At 33.7% G+C, this 19,786-nt stretch overlaps 1 protein-coding gene across 2 annotated transcripts in view; it reads left to right on the forward strand.

Annotated features, from left to right (window-relative positions):
- LOC145291322 (natural resistance-associated macrophage protein 2-like) overlaps nt 1-19,397 on the forward strand; it is a 346,900-nt gene extending 327,503 nt beyond the window's left edge. For both annotated transcript variants that reach the window (XM_080137065.1, XM_080137066.1), the window contains exon 15: nt 18,539-19,397. In XM_080137065.1, coding sequence (XP_079993191.1) covers nt 18,539-18,652 — 114 coding nt within the window. In that variant the 3' untranslated portion in view covers nt 18,653-19,397. The remainder of the gene's footprint in view (nt 1-18,538) is intronic.
- Nucleotides 19,398-19,786: the final 389 nt, after the last annotated feature.

Raw genomic sequence — 19,786 nt, forward strand, 5'->3', positions numbered from 1 at the left:
TCATACCATATTTTGTTTTCTAACATTTCATTCTGTAGAAACTGTTTTTATTTTACTTTATAAGACTCACTATATCACTCTGTCTCCATTTTTTTCAAAGTGCATCTCTTCCGAGATACAAGGTCCCAGAGCGATGTGAGGTGGATCAAATGATTGCATTTTTTGTGGATTAGCTGCTAAGACGTCAAAATTGAAAAAAAAAAACTTAACAGATATATGTCGATTTAAAGTGCTCTTGTATGCATGTGTAAATATACATTTATGCATGTGTAAATATACATTTATGCATGTGTAAATATACATTTATAGGTTACAGTCGAATCATTTTTAAGTGTTTCTTATTCATCTGACAATAGCTCAAATGTAATGACTAATTCTGGAGCGAGCGCTAAATGTTTTGGTTTCGATTCTAACAGATAGCACCCAAGTCATAACTGTTTTTTACTTTTAAAATCACTACTACATATTGGGTACAATATAATAATCAATAGAGAATTGGCTCATGATAAATACGAAATCTGTATAAATTAAAATATCATATTTAAGTATATTTTACAACCGAGCAACGTCGGGTGGCTTGCTAGTAATTCATTAACAAAAGGAATTGTAGAAATTCCATCATTATTTTGCTCTTCATATTTGTTCTATGGCCTTAGTTGATCTGCATGGACTAATACATTGTCTTCTTTTTTTCTATTTTATATAAACGTATTGCATTCTTTTTGCATGATAAATTTTGATCTTTCTGGATTTGATTTGTTTGTTCTTTTTTCACTTGTGAAATAGGACATCGTTAGCAGTGCTTTACTCTGCCTCCCCCTAAAATCTGATGGATTTTCTAGCTTTCCAATGTGTGGTATTATGCGATAGCTTAAAAGCAGCGTTGGTAGAAAAACTTTTCTTTTTTTTTTGCTTTTAGTCCCATTTTTACGGTTTTAACAGTTTTTTTTTTACAGTTTTTTTTTACAGTTTTTTTTTTACAGTTTTTACAGTTTTTTTTTACAGTTTTTTTTTACAATTTTTTTTTTACAGTTTTTACAGTTTTTTTTTACAGTTTTTACAGTTTGCACCATTTTTTCTGTCCACCATTCTTATATGACTTAAACTTTTTTTACAACCATAAACTAAGATGTTCATCACAAAACACTGCTGCATTGTTTCTGTAAAATATGACCTTTAGAAATTGTTTTATTATAAAACTTTTCTTTTCTGTCACACAGATTACTTCAGGCCTCACTGAAATCTTTACATCTTTTTCCATCATTTTTTTTGTATATATTCTTAAGCATCTTGTTAATATCCTGATCACCATGGTTTTAATTTTTATCCCTTTTCCGTGGCTGCTAGTCCATTCTATATTATCATGTAGCAACTTTCTTGTGTTTTGTGCGAATTATCATTTACTTATAACAAATCACTCCATTTTTTTATCATTGATTTATGTTTTATTTTTTTTGTCTTTCTGTCTGGGAGCAATTAGCTTATATTTTTTTCTTATTCTAGATGTTATCCTACTAAGTACTGGTCATGCCTAGTTTCTAAAGCCATTCTATCTAATGATAAAACATCAATCCCAACCTTATATAAAAATGTATCTTCAAATTCCTTTTCTGTTTTTGTAATTTAAATAAAAACAAATTGATAGCAATTCTTTCACTGATGCCGTAATTTGTACTAGACACAACTCGCTACACGACCAGACACAACTCACTAAATGCCCAGATATAACGAGTTTCCATACATGGCTACACACAACTAGCCCTCTTTGTTGATTTTCAAACTAAAATTTAATTATTTGACTCTCAAATCGTAATCAGCAACTTTACATTCTTGACAAAATAGCTTGTAATCTAAGACTGTTATTTTACTTCCTTCAATATCTTTAGCAAATAATTTGTTTCTCTTGTCGCCTTCTGATATCCTTTCTGATATTCCTTAATGGTTAGTCAAAAAGGAATGTTAGATCTGTTTTCTAAGTTGTGCTCTTAGAATTTTCCAGATTTTTAGTTGTTCATGATCTTTACCTTCTTGCTGTTCTTTTTAATTAGTGTGCTTTTCACTTTCGTCATCTGCTCCAGTATGTCTACTTCATGCATCTCTTTCTGTTTCTGTGCTAGTCTTTTGTATAGACTTATAAATATCTTAAAACAAAGCCATGTATTCCATTTTGACCAAATACTTTCCAGTCTACCATTTTTCTTAAGGTTGTCTTTGGGGTTTCCTCATTAATTTTTGTTTCTCTTGCTTCCTTAATTTCTTGAGAATATTTATTTTATTTTAATCATTTGACATTTCTGTTGTAGTTTTACCATATGCTTCTCCAAAAGTATCTTGTTTTTGATGAGTTCAAGTGATCAGTTTTTGTATTTTTTTTTTTTTTACATTTTGTAAAACTGACTTTCATTGTTTGTAAAAATCCTATTTTGTTTATACTGTTCAGATCTGTATCTTCAATTTTCCTTCTTTGCTACTACATTTTGCTTTAATTCTTTCATGTTTCTTGTCAACCATATTTCTTTCCTTCTTTGTCAACCATATTTTTCTTCCATCTTTTTCTGATCTCCTTGGCCTAATTGACACATGTACCTTCCTGGTTTGGTTTTGTTGGTTTATTTGATTGCGTTTTGTTTCTTGTTTTTTTTTTTAAACTTAGTGGCCTCCAGTATTCCCAAGTATTTGTAGCATCTCTCACTGTTAACATTCTTTGTCAGATCTGTTGTTGAAAGTTAAAATTTACCTCATTTTATCCAATAATAATTTTCAAATTATTCTTATTATTTACTCATTTGGAGTTTTTACACTCACCATCATCAAGGTGTTCGCTGGAGTCTAAGTAACAACAAGTCTCCCCAGATTTCTAGTACTCTCCATCTTGTTTGCAAATGAACGTGTGTTATCACAACAGCTGTTTAGCATTGATTTCTGGCTGGCAACGACTATTGTTCTTCACTGGAATTTGTGTTGCAATAAACCTCTTGAAGGTCCCAGACCTTTCTGCACTCATCCAGTGGATGTCTAGTTAGTGCTCTCTCTCCTTGGTCTTTCTATCCTCCTTCACTCTTCACAAATATTTGGTGTGGTGCTAGTTAATGCCAACACTACAATTTTATTATCCTTGTTTCTCTTGCAGCATCTATATGTCCGTTTAGTGCTTGCAGCTTGTGTGCATTAGTCTTTGCTCTCAAGGGTTTTACTTAATATTTCAGCTGTGTTAATTATTATTATCCATTGTATCTTCGTAGACATCCCTCTGATTCCAATCTCTCCCATTCTTTTTTCAAAGTTTCTCAGGATTGTTCCTAGTGCTCCCACTATTATTGGTGTTATCATGATTCTCTTAATCTTCCATATCCCTTTCAGATCTCTGGCCAGTTCTGTATATTTGCTTAGCTTCTCCATCTCCTTGATATTCATTCTATGGTTTGCTGAAATAGTAAAATCTATGACTTGGTAAAACTTTTCCTTCTTGTTAACTATTATAACATCTGGTCTTCTTGCTTGGCTGGGTTTATCTGTTTGTATGTCAATGTACCATACTATTTTGTGGTTTCTTTTTTCAAGTACTGCTGCCGGGATGTGCTTGTACTATTTGTCTGAGTGTTTAAAGTGCAGTTACTAACATAGTTCTCAGTGTATTGCTTTCCCCACTTAATCGGGTCTACTCTCATATTATTTTTGACATAATTTGCTGCATTTACTTATTATGTTGTTTATTGTTTCATTTCTTTGTCTGAAAAATAAGTTTTTATCCTTAGGGTGCAGTGCATTATGCACTTTCATAAGTTTCCTGGTCTTCTGGTCGAGATGCTTCAGTTCTTCTTTGATCTAACCTATGAATGGTTCAGAGTATCTTATATGTATTTATACCTTTTACAATGTTGCTAGTTTAGTTTCTAGGAGTTTTCTTATTCTTCTCAGGTATTCTTTTCCAATTTTCTCTTTCATTTCTGTTGCTTTGATGGTGTATGCTTCCAAAATTCTCAAAATATTTATAGGTGCCATGTTCGCCTAGTATTCTCAGATTCACTTGGTTGGGTAGTCCCATACCTTCCGTTGCCTTCAGTGGCTATCTTCTAATAACTAGCAGTGCACACTATTCCACACTGAATTTCATTTGGAAATCCTAAATGAAGATTCTTGTTGTGTTTATTAGTGTCTCTAGTTCCTTTTTGTTTCTTGCAAAAAGGTTTCAGCTCGTCCAAATATATTAGGTTGTTCATGCTTTTATCTGCATTAGTAGTATTTCCTGAGTTAAGAATCATCATGACTATGATAAACAGTAGTGGTGATAGGAAATCTCCTTAAAAGATACCTCTTTGTATTTTTATCTTCATTGAGTATTGTGCATCAGCAGTCAGTTAAAGCCTCCATGTTCTTATTGCTTTTTCAATGTACATCCACAAGCATTCTATTATCCATGTTTGCGGGATCTCTGTATAGTAAATCATGTGTTCCTCTTTTTCTTTTACGGCATCCTTTCTGTTCCTTGGAAAGTAGTCCATGAATATTAGGAAATGGTAAATTTGTTTTCTTAGTTGTGCTGTTAAGCTTTTCCTCATGGTTGCTGGGGGCAGTTCCTTTTTCTGTGTCTTTTTGTACCAATGTTATTCTCCCTTCGATCATCGATTCTGGCGCATCTGCTGCATGGATACATCTTTTCAGATTTTGAATTAGCCTTTCATGCAGTGTTGTGAATTTTTTGAACCAGTATGCATGTATTCTGTCATGATTTGGTGCTCTCTTGTTTAACATTTTTCTTAGGATCATCTGAGGATTTCCTTGCTGATTTCATCCTATATTATCATTATCACTATTGTTATTATTATCATTATTGTTGTTGTTATTATTATTGTTGTTATTATTATTATTGTTGTTGTTATTATTATTATTATTGTTGTTGTTGTTATTATCATCATTATCGTTATTATTATCATTATTGTTATTATTATCATTATTATTATTATCATTATTGGTATTATTATCATTATTGTTATTATTATTATTATTATTATCATTATTGTTATTATTATTATCACTATTGTTATTATTATTATCATTATTGTTGTTATTATTATTATTATTATTATTATTATTATTATTATTATTATTATTATTAATATTATAGTAGTCTGAGCCTTTGGATGTTTTTAGTTGGATTTTTTTTCTTGAACATCAGGTCAATTCCTTTGACTTTAGATATACAAGCTGTATTAACACTATCGCCTTTCCCAACAGGAAAGCCTTTTGCAAAATTGTAAAAGAAATTGCCTTGTCAATCTGATTAAGCCATTTATGGTGGCTTTTTTTTGTTATGATCCCAAGCTTTTTAATTACAATGGGAATCACCTTGACTGTTTTTATTTATTATTTATATTTTTATTTTTTTAATTTTTAATTTTTTTTTAGATATTCAAGCTATACTTTAATACTTTCGCTGTTCCCAATAGGCAAGCCTTTTGTTAGATTGTAAAAGAAATTGGCTTGTCAATCTGATTAAGCCATTTGTGGTGGCTTTTTGTTATGGTCCCAAGCGTCCAAATCACAATGGGACTTCACCTTGACTTCTTTACATTTCCAGAGTTTAACTAATTCCCATTTTAGATCTTGGTATTTATTTATTTTTTCTTGCACTCTGGTATCAAAAGGGCAGACTACGTCAATAATTGAGAAAGTTCTCTTGTTTTTATTTAGTAAAATTATATCAGGTCTGGAGTGTTCAAGGACCTTATCAGTCTGTATGCACATATTCCAAAGAAGTTTGACATTATCGCTTTTCTGCACCACTTCTAGTTTATGCTCATACCACTTCTCATAGTGGTCTAATGCATAGAGTTTGCATATATTCCAGTGTAGGACCAGGCGACTTTGTCGTGTCTCCATTTTTTATATTGGAGTTGAACTAGCATAGGGTATACAATATGCATTAATGTTTCTTCCTTTTCATTACACATCGGTGATTCTGCAGTTTTGTCGATATCGTGTTTGATGGACCTAGTGTGAGTGGCTTGTTCCTGGGCTGCCATTAATGTGCTCTCAGTAGATCTTTTAAGACCCCCCCCCCCGAGCAACCAATTCCAGCAGTTGTCATCTTTAAATTCAGTATTCTTAAAGAATGCACTGTCCAAATAATTGTTCCTCTTTCTCTTGTAATCGCTGACTATTCTTCTCCCCAGCTCTTATGATTTTTTCCCTTCTCATTTCATGTAGAAGAATTTCATGGCTTTCAGAAATATATTTAGTTAAGCTTTCTTCTTCTATGTTTACAACATCTTCAACACTAAGTAAGCCTCAACCACCTTCCTTTCTAGGTAGATACAATCGATCTATCTCCCCTTTCTTTGCAAAGGTCTCATAAATTGTAAGCATTTTACATGTTTTTGTGTCCAAACATTTCAATTCATCCACCTTCCAGTCAAGTATGCCAGTAGTATAGTGAATGATATAGCATTGATGGCATATATTGTATTCCGACTGTTGAGATGTGATTTAAGAATAACCCTTAACCTTCTGATGTACTCAGCTGTGTCCTGATTTTTCATTTCTATGGTCTTCTCCACTTCCAGTATTCTCAAATATTTGTAACCTCTATCGGTATCAACATTCTTTATCAGATCTGTTGTTGGAAGTTCAAGGCATCTGAGTGGACTAGCTTGCCTCTTTTCATCACAAGAATTCAGCATATTTGGAGATGCCAAATTCCATCCTTATGTCATTGCTAAAAAATCTGATCGTGTTCATCAATGTATCAAGTTGATTCTCATTCTTTCCAAAACTTTAAGGTCATCCATATATGTATGTATATATATGGATGGTTGACTGTTGAAGTCCTTTTCCGATTTCATACCATGCTTTCACATTCCACAAAAGAAATATCAACAGGATAAAGCTGATGACAAAAAGCAGAGGGGAAAGACTATCACCCTGGAAGATCCCTCTCTTAATTTTCAACTTGCCTAATACATTTCCTGAAGTTAAATTAGTTTCCTAATTCTTCATGCTATTTGTTATAGATGTTCAGATGTTAGGGGTAATTCTGAAAATTTCCAAACATGAATGTGGAACCATGTCGAATACCTTTTTATAGTCTACCCAATCCATGACATGGTTGGTAGATCTTCTTTTGCAATTTCTTAGAATCATTTTATTGATCAGGCAAGTTTTTTTTTGAACAGGCAAGTTTTTTTTTTTGCAGAATTTGTCTTGTAAATCTATTCATTTATTTTATGGTGGATTTTTATTATGGTGCTAATTATAATGCGAATCACCTTGACTTCTTTGCAATTTCATAGTCTAATTATTATTATTACTAGCGGTGGGTACCCGGCGTTGCCCGTGATTTTAGATGTGTGTTGTTGGGGGAGGGGTATAATGAAAACAAAGCGAAGTAATAACCCTGTTTAAATGTTATAAAAACAAAAAGTGTTAAAACTATTAAGAAAAAAGTGTGAAAAAAAAAAAACAATTTAAAAATGAACGGTCCAGCGGTGCCCGGGTGTTTGAAAAATCCCCAAAAAGTTTGTTCTCGAACTCGAATCATTGAGGTGGAAGCGCAAAAAAAACGAAAAAAAAACGTGATGAATTAACTAAAAAGTGAATTAGGTCAAATATCAATTCCGCAATGAACAAATTCTAAATTAATTTTTTTGTTTTCTCGAATTCTAAATGAATTTATTTGTTTTAATTTTAATTTAAGTGTAATGCAAATGAATTCACGATATTGTTGCGATGTATTAATAAACAGTAAAGAATTAATTCTTTGTGTAAAATTAAATGTTTAGTTGCAAGCAGTAATAAATACAGGTATAGTTATATTTCAAGTCGTTAAAACTGGAAGTAAAAACTGGTTAGTCCCGCAGGTTGTGTCTTACACTAACAAAAAACAAAACAAAAAGAAAACAATAATAATAATCGCGTTTTCTTTTTATATTTTTTTATTTTTATTTTATGTAGGGTAAAAACAGAAAGCATAAATCAGGGGAAGAAGAATAAAAAAACAAAAAAACGGCATAAATAACCTTGTACGATTCCAAACTGTTGTCTCGTACTGTTCCTTGTGAACACATCCGATGCAGTGTAAATGGAGAGCGGGGAAAGGAGGAATCTAATAGAGAGAAAAGATGTTGAAACTTGCATTGAATCTAACCGATTTTGGCAGTCAACTCTCACCAGGAAAAATATAGGAATGTACGGTTATCGAGGAAATGTAAGGGTAGGTCTATAGCATACCAGCAGTTTGTGCACATTATATTTGCATGTAATGTCTTGATTTTTAATCCTATTAAGGTCAAACACACACGGGAAAAAATGAGTTCATTTTATTTATATATATATATATATATATACTAGCATGTGGTACCCGGCGTTGCCCGGGTGTTTGGAGGTGTGTATGTAGGAGGGAAGGGGACCCTGTTTTAATATTATAAAAAAAAACGCAATGTTATAAAAAATTGGAAAAAAACAAAAACAAAGCAAAACCGCGAACAAATGTAAAAAAAAAAAGAAAAAAGGTGTAAAAGAAGGAAAAAGGTTTAGGTAGGAAGACAGGCTCGAACCCGAAGCATTGAGGCTAAGGCGGAAAAAAAATGCTTGACACGTTACCTCTACGCCAAAGAGACACACAATTGAGAACAGATAAAATTAATCCTTTAAAAACACTTGCAGGTGGTTGAAACTAACGTTAACGTTTTCTAGGTCAAACATGACGTCATTGTCGTAGTAGCAGGAGGAGGCCGAGTTTAGGGTGAAGGAACACCTCCTCCACACACACACGCACACACACATTTTAGCTTTTATATTTATAGATGCCCCCCCCCTGGTTTAGCTAATATATGACGTGTAAAATTGAAAGGAATAAAAATCAAAACGAACGTGAAAAAATACCAAAGGAAAAAAAAAGACCCCCCCCAAAAAAGTTACCGTGTAAAATGTAAATATGTTTATTTAAATCTAATTTTTTTGTTTATTTTAAATGGAAAAAACAGAATTAAAAAAAATAAAACTTATCATGTATAATGAAAATATGTTTATTAGATTTTATTTCAAATAAAATATTAAAGCGACTAATTAGTGCAAGATTTGAAGAACGCTGGCGGCTGACTGTTAAAGTTTCTTGTAAAAACTGGAATCTAATGTTAGTTCGTTTTGTTTAAGTAATCCCCACCATCGCAACCCCCACCCCCCTACAAAAAGAGGAAAAATATAAAGGGAAGAAAAAAAAAGGAAAAAAGAAGAAGAAATTTATAAAATGGCACGAGTAACCCCCAGAATAACTGGAATGTAAAGTCGCGTTTCCCCCGACGGAAAAATGCCAATCCATATTTTTTAAGCAACTAAGAACTCAAACTGGTGTTCCTCGTATATTCCCCTGCAGACGTATCCGCAGCGGTGTTAAGTGGTCGCGGGTGGAGTATGAACCGAATAGAGAGAAAAGATTTTACAACTTCCATTGATTCTAACCGATTGTGGCAATGGACTCTCACTGGAAAAAATATAGAAATGTACGAATATCAAGGAACTGTAAGGGTAGTAGGTCTATAGCACACCTCAGCTCAGACCATGTGCTGAAGTGTGGGGACATTACATTTGAATGTAATGTCGTGATTTTTAATCCTATTAAGGTAAAACTCACACGGGAAAAAATGAGTTCATTTTATTTATATAGAGAAGAGATTACTCACTAGAAGCTTTCACACGGGCCATCATCAAAGAATTCTTTTTGAAAACAGCCTGTGGTATTCCTTTGAGTCTGACTGACAACAACTATCCCCAGATTTTCAGTACTCACCACTTCTTTCAACATCCTTTACAAATTAATTTGCGTTATCACAACAGTTGTCTGTAATTGTTTTTTTTTAATAGGATAAGGGTAGCAATAAGCCTCCCCAAGTCCTTCTTGCACTCACCCAAAATAGGTATGGTTAGTGCTTTCTCTCCTAGGACTTTCCATCCTCCTTGACCCTCTGTTTTATCTGGTGTGGCACTAGTTTATGGTGACGAAAAAAAAAAGGGAGGGATAATTTACAATTATGTAATTATCCAGTTTTCAAGTGGTGTTTCTTTGTGTTTTAGTAGTTTCTGTATGTCTGGTTAGTGCCCACGGGTCTTATATATTAGTCTCTGCACTCAAGTGTTTTCCTTGAGCCGTTTTCATTATTGGTATCCGTCTGATTCCAATCACAGCAATTCTTTTTTTCAAAGTGTTTCGGTATTGTTCCTAGTGCTCTTACTATTATTCGTATTATCATAACTTTCTTCAGCTCCCTGACCAGTTCTGTGTATTTACTCCACTTCTCCGTCTTTTTAATCTGTGGTCTGCTAAAATGGCAAAATCTACAATTTGTCAAGACTTTTCTGCCTTGTTAACTATTATGACAACCGGTTTTCTTGCTTGGATGGGTTTATCCGTTTGTATATCCATGTCTCATAGGATTTTATGACTTTCATTTTCAGTGTTGTCAGTTTGTGCTTGTACCATTTGTCAGTGTTTTTAATATGCAGTTGTCTGCATAATTCCTAGTGTACCACATTCCCCACTTGATTGTGTCTATTCCTATATTCTTTTTGAGCTAGTTTGCTACATTCGCTTCTTATGTGATTTATTGATTCATCTTTTTATTTTCTTGTGTCTTGTAGATCCTAGGCTTGATGTGGTTTGTTCTGATAATGTTATCTTGTGCAGCTGTTATGTGGGATTCAGTGTCTCTTTTTAGGTTTCCTTTTTGTAGCCATGTCCAAGTGCTTTCATTAGTCTCATCTGTTGTCAACCTCATGGATCGCCATGTAGTTGTTTCTCTTCTCATTTTTTTTTCTCGTCTTATCCCTTGTTCTTTTATTTTCATTTTGCTGTGGTAATTATTCTTTCAGTGTTCTGCATTATGAATTTTTCTAATTTTTTTTGTGTCATTTACAGTGTCTTCTACATAAACCAGTCCTCTTTCTCTGTCTTTCCTTTTCATGTAGGGTCGGTCAGTATCATCCTTTGGATGTAGTGCATTGTGTATAGTCATGAGTTTCCTGGTCTTTTGGTCAAGTTGCCACAGTAGTTTTTTGGTCCACCCAATTAGCGGTCTGAAGCATCTTACTAGTGACACTATGTGTTTATACCTATTATTGGGTTTCTACTAATATAATTTATGTTTCCAGGAGTTTTCTTGTTCTTTTGAAATATTCTTTTCCAATTTTCTATTCTGGCTACCAGATGCTCACAACAATCAATTAAGAGCCTTAATTGAAGCTAATCCATGCACAACTGTTCGAGAACTTGCTTCTGAATTATACGTAACATATAAAACGATTTCCAACAACTTGAAAGAGAATGGAAATACAAAAATCTTGATAAATGAGTGCCTCACGACATGAACGATAACCAAAAGAAATGCCGTTATGAAGTGCTATCTCTCCTTCTTTTACGAAACAAGAACGGATTGTGACTTATGATGAAAAGTGGGTTCTTTATGACAACCGGCGATACTCAGCTCAGTAATTAGTCACCAATAAAGTTCCCCAACACTTCCCGAAGCCAGTGTTGCATCAAAAGCAGATCATGCTGACTGTTTGGTGATCTGCAACAGGTCTCATCCACTACAGTCTTTTTTTAATGCAGGCAAAACCATTACAGCGGAAAAGTACTCTTAACAAATGGATGAAGTGCATCAGAAACTTCAACAACAACACCCAGCATTAGCGAACAGAAAAGGTCCAATTCTCCTCCATGACAATACCTAACTGCACGTTACTAAACCAACCCTGCAGAAGTTGAACATATTGGCCTCATCTGCCATACTCTCCAGACCTCTCACCTACTGACCTCTACTTTTTCAAGCATCTCAATAACTTTCTGCATGAGAAATGCTTAAAAACCCTAAGCGATATCAAAAACACATTCAGTGACTTCATCGCCATCAGAATGCAAAATTTTTCACATTACTGGCATAAATACACTTGTTTTGCAATGGCAAAAATGTGTTGATTCTGATGGTGTCTATTTCAATCAGTAAATTTTTGTTCATCTGGATTTAAAAGTTAAAAACTCTCTTGTCAACCTATTTATTATTATTATTATTATTATTATGATTATTATTATTATTATGATTATGCTTATTATTATTATTATGATTATTATTATTGTTATTATTATTATTATTATTATTATTATTATTACGGAACTTAACAGGCTTCTGTATGCAGCTTCATACATTATTGCGAATCATCTTAGCTTAATACAGAAGAAAAAGAGAGAAATGAAGGATAGAAGGTCACACCGGCAGAAGCGGCTTGAAGAAAGTATTAAACGGTGGCGGAAAGACATTGGTAGAATTGAAGAAATAAGAAAAGGAGTTAAACTAGGACAGAAAGCTAAGGACGAGCTTGAAAGGAGGTATAGATTGCTGGAAAAGGGAGCCATGAGCATTCTAACAATGTTGAAAGAGAAGATCCACACTGGTGGTATGAAAATTCGAAACTTTGTTCGAAAAAATGTTGCGTTTCGGCAGAACAACCTTTTCCGGAACAATCATTCTCAGCTGTATAAAGAATTAAATGGTAGTAAACAGGCGGGAAATAACAACACTCCAAATGCAAAAGATGCAAGGAAGTTCTGGAGTGGGATTTGGTCTGTTGAAGGGCGATATAATAATAAGAAGGCTAGCTGGTTGGGAGAGGTTAGAGAAAGGCTATCAGAAATGCAGCAGATGAAGAACGTTGAGATAACCATTGATGACGTGAAGGCTGGCATACGAAGGATGACAGACTGGAAGGCACCTGGTCCAGATGGAGTGATGGGCTTCTGGTTTAAACAGTTTCCATGCCTTTATCCACCTATAGCTGCTGCCCTGCAAAGGATTGTAGAGTTGGGAGATGTCCCTGATTGGCTTGTGAAGGGAAGAACAACACTGATTAGGAAAGATCCTGCAAAAGGAACAGATGCCAATAATTATAGACCAATTACATGTCTGCCATTGATGTGGAAACTGTTGACTGGAATATTTGCGAAGAAAATTTATGAGCATCTTGAGAGTAATGATGTTTTTCCTGATGAACAGAAGGGGTGCCGGAAAGGCTCGAAAGGTACCAAAGAGCAACTCCTAATTGATAAAGCATTAATGCAGGATGTGAAGAAGAAGAAGAGGAATCTGAGCGTAGCATAGATCGATTACAGAAAGGCTTATGACATGGTTCCTCATTCATGGATACGTAAAACACTATTGATGATGAAGGTTGCTGAGAATGTGGTAGGGCTTTTGGAGACAAGTATGGCTCAATGAAAAACGGTGCTGACAGCAAACAGAGAGGAGATAGGGCAGGTTGGCATTAAACGTGGAATATTTCAAGTAGATTCATTATCGCCACTTCTTTTTGTAATGATAATGATGTCACTGAGCATCCTCTTGAAGAGAGAAAAACTGGGGTATAACTTTGGATCTGGTGACAGACGCCTCAACCAGCTACTGTTTATGGATGATTTGAAAATATTCGGTAGAAATGAAAACGAAATGTAGAGACTGGTAGAACTTGTGGGGACATACTCAGAAGACATTGGGATGGAGTTTGGGATTAGTAAATGTGTGGTGCTGGTGATGAAAAGAGGAGTAAAGGTTCATTCGAATGGAATAGTGCTGCCAAATGGAGAAATCATGAAAGAAATAGAAGATACAGGATATAAGGATTTGGGAGTGTTGGAGGGTGTAGGCATCATGAACAGAGAAATGAAGGAGAAAGTCAGGAAGGAGTATCTAAGAAGCGTGAAACTAATTGCAAAGTCGAAACTGCATGGAGGAAACCTAATGAAAGCAATGAATGCATGGGTAGTCAGTGTTTCGAGATATAGTGCGGGAATTTTAGAATGGTCTGACAAGGATTTGCATGCCATGGATATCAAAACAAGAAAAGTTTTAGCAATGTTTGGTATATTTCACATTCGAAGTAGCGTAGCAAAGCTGTATCAAAAGAGGAAAGACGGTGGGAGAGAATTGAAAAGTGTAAAAGATTGTGTTAGAACCGAGGAGATGTCATTGAAGGAGCATGTGGTTAGAAGTGGGGAGTGGATGCTTAAGGTTGTGGCCAATGAAGTGGAGGTATGTGAGACCAAGGCTGATTATGTGAAATGTATGGATAGAGAAAGGGCAAAGGAACTGGCTAGAAAGAAAATGCATGGAAGGTTCTTCCAGGATATAGTAGAAGTGGCTGATGAAAGATCATGGCAATGGCTTAGAGCTGGGTATCTGGCTAAGAATACTGAAGCTTTTGTTTGTGCAGCACAAGAGCAGGCATTAGGAACACGATTGTTCAAAAGTGGTTCTAGGAGAGGAAGTTGCTGCAGAATGCCGGATTTGTGGTAAGACCTCAGAGTCAATTGCGTACCTAGCAGCAGGGTATAGTGAATTAGCCCAGAGAGAGTACCGCAAAAGACATGGTCGCATGGGACTCCGGATATATTGGGAGGTGTTTAAGAGGGTTGAGGTGAAGTGTGCTGGAAAATGATTTGAGGAGGTGCCTGATGAAGTTAGAACAAATGAGGATGGCAAGGTAGAGGTAGGTTAGACAAAAGTGTCATAACGACTAAGCAATTTGAACATAATCGTCCGGATTTGGTTATCATTGACAAGGTCTCAAAAAACTGGCAGATTTTAGACTTTTCAGTACTCAGGGACAGGAATGTGAGAGAGAAAGAGAATGAGAAGTGGAGCAATTATGCTCCATTGGCCTTGGAGATAAGGTGTATACACGACGTTAAAACACAAATAATCCAGGTCGTAGTTGGTACACTACGAGTAGTATCAAGTCGTCTGGAAGGACAATTGAAAAAACTACAAATCCCCGATGTTTTAGGCAGCCTTCAGAATAAGATATTTTTTTTTTCTTTTATTAATATTATTGGAATTTTTTCCCTTTTTCCTTGTACATATTTGTGAATTATTCCATAGATTTCGGCCTTTTGGATTATTTTGGACCATTCTCCAATTACGTGATTTCCTTGGATTTTATTTGTACAAATGGAAATTCAATTAACTTTCTTGGATTTATATTTTTGGATTTTACCGTCATTGGATAATTTACCTTTCACCAGACTATCCATTCACGTAAAATCACATTTTTCTCCACCATATTCCCTCTGCTTCACTTTTTGTTATCAAGTAAGATCTTTGATTTACTTGCAGTTTCATCAAATACTTTTGTATGCAAAATCCGATCCCGCATTTTGCTAATTACTACCCTCTGATGAGAAGGAAAGTATTTCTTCGAAACTCCGCGGATTAAGGACTATCCACCTATTAAGTGTTTCCTTTTCAGATTAAATGTTTTTAACTCTTTTTCAAAATGTTTTTTAACATGTTTTATTTACTATTTGTTCTTATTATAAGCTCTATCTCCTATTTGGTTTTATCAAGCTTTTACATCTGGTTGAGATTACTTTATAAATATTAATTCTTTAATATTTATAGAAAGGCAACTTTAATGAGAAAGACTTGAGTTAGCTAGAAGAAGGAAAAGGAAAGGGGAAATATCTGATTGGGAGACCAGGCCAGAGTTCAATTGCCATACTGAGAGTGATGAAGACTGGCAACCAAAACGATCAGCACAAGTGGGCAACAACGATAAAGATAACACTTCCTCAGCAAGAAGACAGAAAGGAAAGAGAAATGAAAAGAAAAAGGAAGCATATGCTACCATCTCTGAGGACGATTCACAAATCAGGGACGGTGATGAGGGCTGCTCAAACGAGTCACCCGATAGTGATGAAGGCTGAACAAATTCTATCAACCCGGTCAAAAAACCTATTCAAAAACTTTCCAGTCTAACAATAATTAGGCTAACTGGTTCTAAGGTGTATAGCTTTGTTAATGTTAATTGCCTTTGTTAATGTTAATTGCCTTTGTTAATGTTAATTGCATTTGTTAATGTTAATTGCCTTTGTTAATGTTAATTGCATTTGTTAATGTTAATTGCATTTGTTAATGTTAATTGCATTTGTTAATGTTAATTGCCTTTGTTAATGTTAATTGCATTTGTTAATGTTAATTGCATTTGTTAATGTTAATTGCCTTTGTTAATGTTAATTGCCTTTGTTAATGTTAATTGCCTTTGTTAATGTTAATTGCCTTTGTTAATGTTAATTGCCTTTGTTAATGTTAATTGCCTTTGTTAATGTTAATTGCATTTGTTAATGTTAATTGCCTTTGTTAATGTTAATTGCATTTGTTAATGTTAATTGCCTTTGTTAATGCTAATTGCATTTGTTAATGTTAATTGCCTTTGTTAATGTTAATTGCATTTGTTAATGTTAATTGCCTTTGTTAATGTTAATTGCATTTGTTAATGTTAATTGCCTTTGTTAATGTTAATTGCCTTTGTTAATGTTAATTGCATTTGTTAATGTTAATTGCCTTTGTTAATGTTAATTGCATTTGTTAATGTTAATTGCATTTGTTAATGTTAATTGCATTTGTTAATGTTAATTGCCTTTGTTAATGTTAATTGCCTTTGTTAATGTTAATTGCATTTGTTAATGTTAATTGCCTTTGTTAATGTTAATTGCCTTTGTTAATGTTAATTGCATTTGTTAATGTTAATTGCCTTTGTTAATGTTAATTGCATTTGTTAATGTTAATTGCCTTTGTTAATGTTAATTGCCTTTGTTAATGTTAATTGCATTTGTTAATGTTAATTGCCTTTGTTAATGTTAATTGCCTTTGTTAATGTTAATTGCATTTGTTAATGTTAATTGCCTTTGTTAATGTTAATTGCATTTGTTAATGTTAATTGCCTTTGTTAATGTTAATTGCATTTGTTAATGTTAATTGCATTTGTTAATGTTAATTGCATTTGTTAATGTTAATTGCCTTTGTTAATGTTAATTGCATTTGTTAATGTTAATTGCATTTGTTAATGTTAATTGCCTTTGTTAATGTTAATTGCCTTTGTTAATGTTAATTGCCTTTGTTAATGTTAATTGCCTTTGTTAATGTTAATTGCATTTGTTAATGTTAATTGCATTTGTTAATGTTAATTGCCTTTGTTAATGTTAATTGCATTTGTTAATGTTAATTGCATTTGTTAATGTTAATTGCATTTGTTAATGTTAATTGCATTTGTTAATGTTAATTGCATTTGTTAATGTTAATTGCCTTTGTTAATGTTAATTGCCTTTGTTAATGTTAATTGCATTTGTTAATGTTAATTGCCTTTGTTAATGTTAATTGCATTTGTTAATGTTAATTGCCTTTGAAAAGACAAGTTGTATTGTCACTTGTACTTTTGATGCTCAAAGGAGACAAAGAAAAGGTGTTAACTTTTCTCTCAGACTAGGGGTTAGCAACTAGCTAACATAGGATGAACCGGGATAATTCCACCCCTACTGTGTAAACATGGTTGCCAAAGACAAAATAATAGTTTTGTCTGAAAGAAAAGTTAACACTTTCCATTCTCTTCCATGCTATCAGGCAATCCTGCAACAAATGCGCACACCAAGCCTCTGTTTAACATTCCTCCAAACAGGACCACGAGCTTCTTCAGTTCTGCCATATAAACATCAACCGTCTCCTCTGGATGTAAAGTGCGTGCCATGAACTCCTTCCATGTGGCAACAGGATCTATTGCAAATGCTGTGTAGGCGATGTTTTTGATGCAGGCGAAGTCCACCTTTTTTTTGTCAGTTGGCTGCTGGTATGCAGCATATGTGCCCCCAGCGAGGTGCATTGGATTCATGCATTCTGGACGCTTCACATCGCTGAACTGGCATATCAATTTTGCCTTTTCCCCCCATTCTTGCACTAACTGCTCAGTGCTGCTGCCATCGAACAGGTCAAAAGTTTGAGGTCAAATTCTGATGACACGCCGATACATGTGATACATTTCTTTCTCTCTCTTCTGTGCTTCAACATGCCAATGTGTTTCAAAATGTTTGCCGCAAAGCTACACACCGCAACCATGCAAAGCAATGTATCAAAAAAAAGTTCTCCCCAACTTCTACAAGTGACCTGCTTTATGGAACCTGTCACACCTCATTTGCATGCATTTACAACAACTTTGCGAGATCGTCTGAAACCATCCGAGACCAGGTCTGGTATAACTTCATGGATGCCATCTTGGATCTCTTTTCATCCCAACCCACAAAGACAGACATGAGGGCGTTTGAAAAGTAGGGCATTCCTATTTTCCCCACAGTTATGTTTTTTCTTATTCTTTTTTTTTTAAATAATTCATACAGTCTTCTTTCTCCATTTTTCCTTTTCATGTAAAGTTGGTTAGCATCATTCTTTGGGTGTAGTCATAAGTTTTCTGATTTTCTAATCAAGAGGCATCAATTATTCTTTGATGTAACCTATGAACGGTCCAAACTATCTTACTACTACTACTACTACTACTATGATCCAAATTCCAAATCATTCTTAGAAGATGAATAAAAAATTTATATTCATCTTCTAAGAATGATTTGGAATTTTATTTATTTTAAATTTATTTAAGTATTATTCAAAGTTTCTAGTATTTATAGAATTTGTTAATATTTCTGTTTTTTTTTTTTCTTTCTTCTCTCTCATAGTATTCAGAACGCATGGGACCAAAATATGATCTTGAATGGTGGAATAATGACACAGACGTTCCTGGAATACCCCTCTCAACTGAAGTCAGTAAAAGATCTCTGGACGCAAACTGACCGCTATATTTTTTTTATCTTTTTAAGTTATATACATTGTTGTATTTTTAATACTTTTAAAAACTAAGTCTCTTTGTGATTATATTTTTAAAAAATCTATTTTAAAACGTATTTTTCTTAAAAACAAACTGAAACATTTTATAGAAAATCTTATACGTATGTAAATATTCGTTATTGGACATTTTCATTAGAAAACCTTTAGTAGTTCATATTTTCAAATAAAAAGAAAAATCACCCTTTGGAAAAGAGGCTGCATCGAATTTTGGACTTGTTTCGATATTTTTAAAGTTCACTTTACTATTGATTAGACATTTTTTAATATAAAAAAAAAAAATAACTTCCATATATTCATCATAAAACGGATGTTGACATTACAAACCGATTAAATAATTTCCAAATTTTCAATAAGTTTACGCCAATTATCATTTTTAGAAGAATTTATAGTAAGAATCAAAATTCACCTTTAAAAACATTTTTCAAACAGTGGAGAGAAATAATTGTATTCTAAAATGCCTAATCGATTTCGAAGTTGCTTTCAACTTTTATTCAATCCTGATGCTGTCTTTATTTCAAACCTATCTTTCTATGATTTAGTAGCTAATGTATCTGTTATGTGGTCAAGACTTAGATCACTTCTGATCACATAATGATATATCATGTAGTTAAGAATATTTGTAAGAAAATTAATTCAACTTCTTTGCTAGAACTTGCCATATATTGATAACAATTAAAACAGTAAAAATAATGTCTTTGTGTTGTGGTTTTGTGTTAACTTGTGTGTGTGTGTGTGTGTGTGTGAGTGAACATCTTAATCGGAAAACCATAGATATATCGTACATATTGAATTTTCGGTAAAATTAATTTAAGGAAACTGTGATTTAAGATGTACAGTATAAGTTGTGAAATAATAATAGTTGGTATGATGAATTGATATAAATCAAAAATAACTGAAAGAAAGCCAAACACTCGTAGTATTTATCGAGTCACCATAAGAACATAAAAAAACTAAATATTTTAGGAGAAAACTTAAAAAAATGTCAATTTGTAAAATAGGTACCAAGTACTTAGAATAAGTATATTTGATGAATGTTTGATCGATACCAGAGTGAATATAAATTCTACCAGAAATTACAA

This window comes from Euprymna scolopes, chromosome 12, assembly GCF_053919585.1.
Source record: "Euprymna scolopes isolate OS-2025 chromosome 12, ASM5391958v1, whole genome shotgun sequence".
NCBI lineage: Eukaryota > Metazoa > Mollusca > Cephalopoda > Sepiida > Sepiolidae > Euprymna > Euprymna scolopes.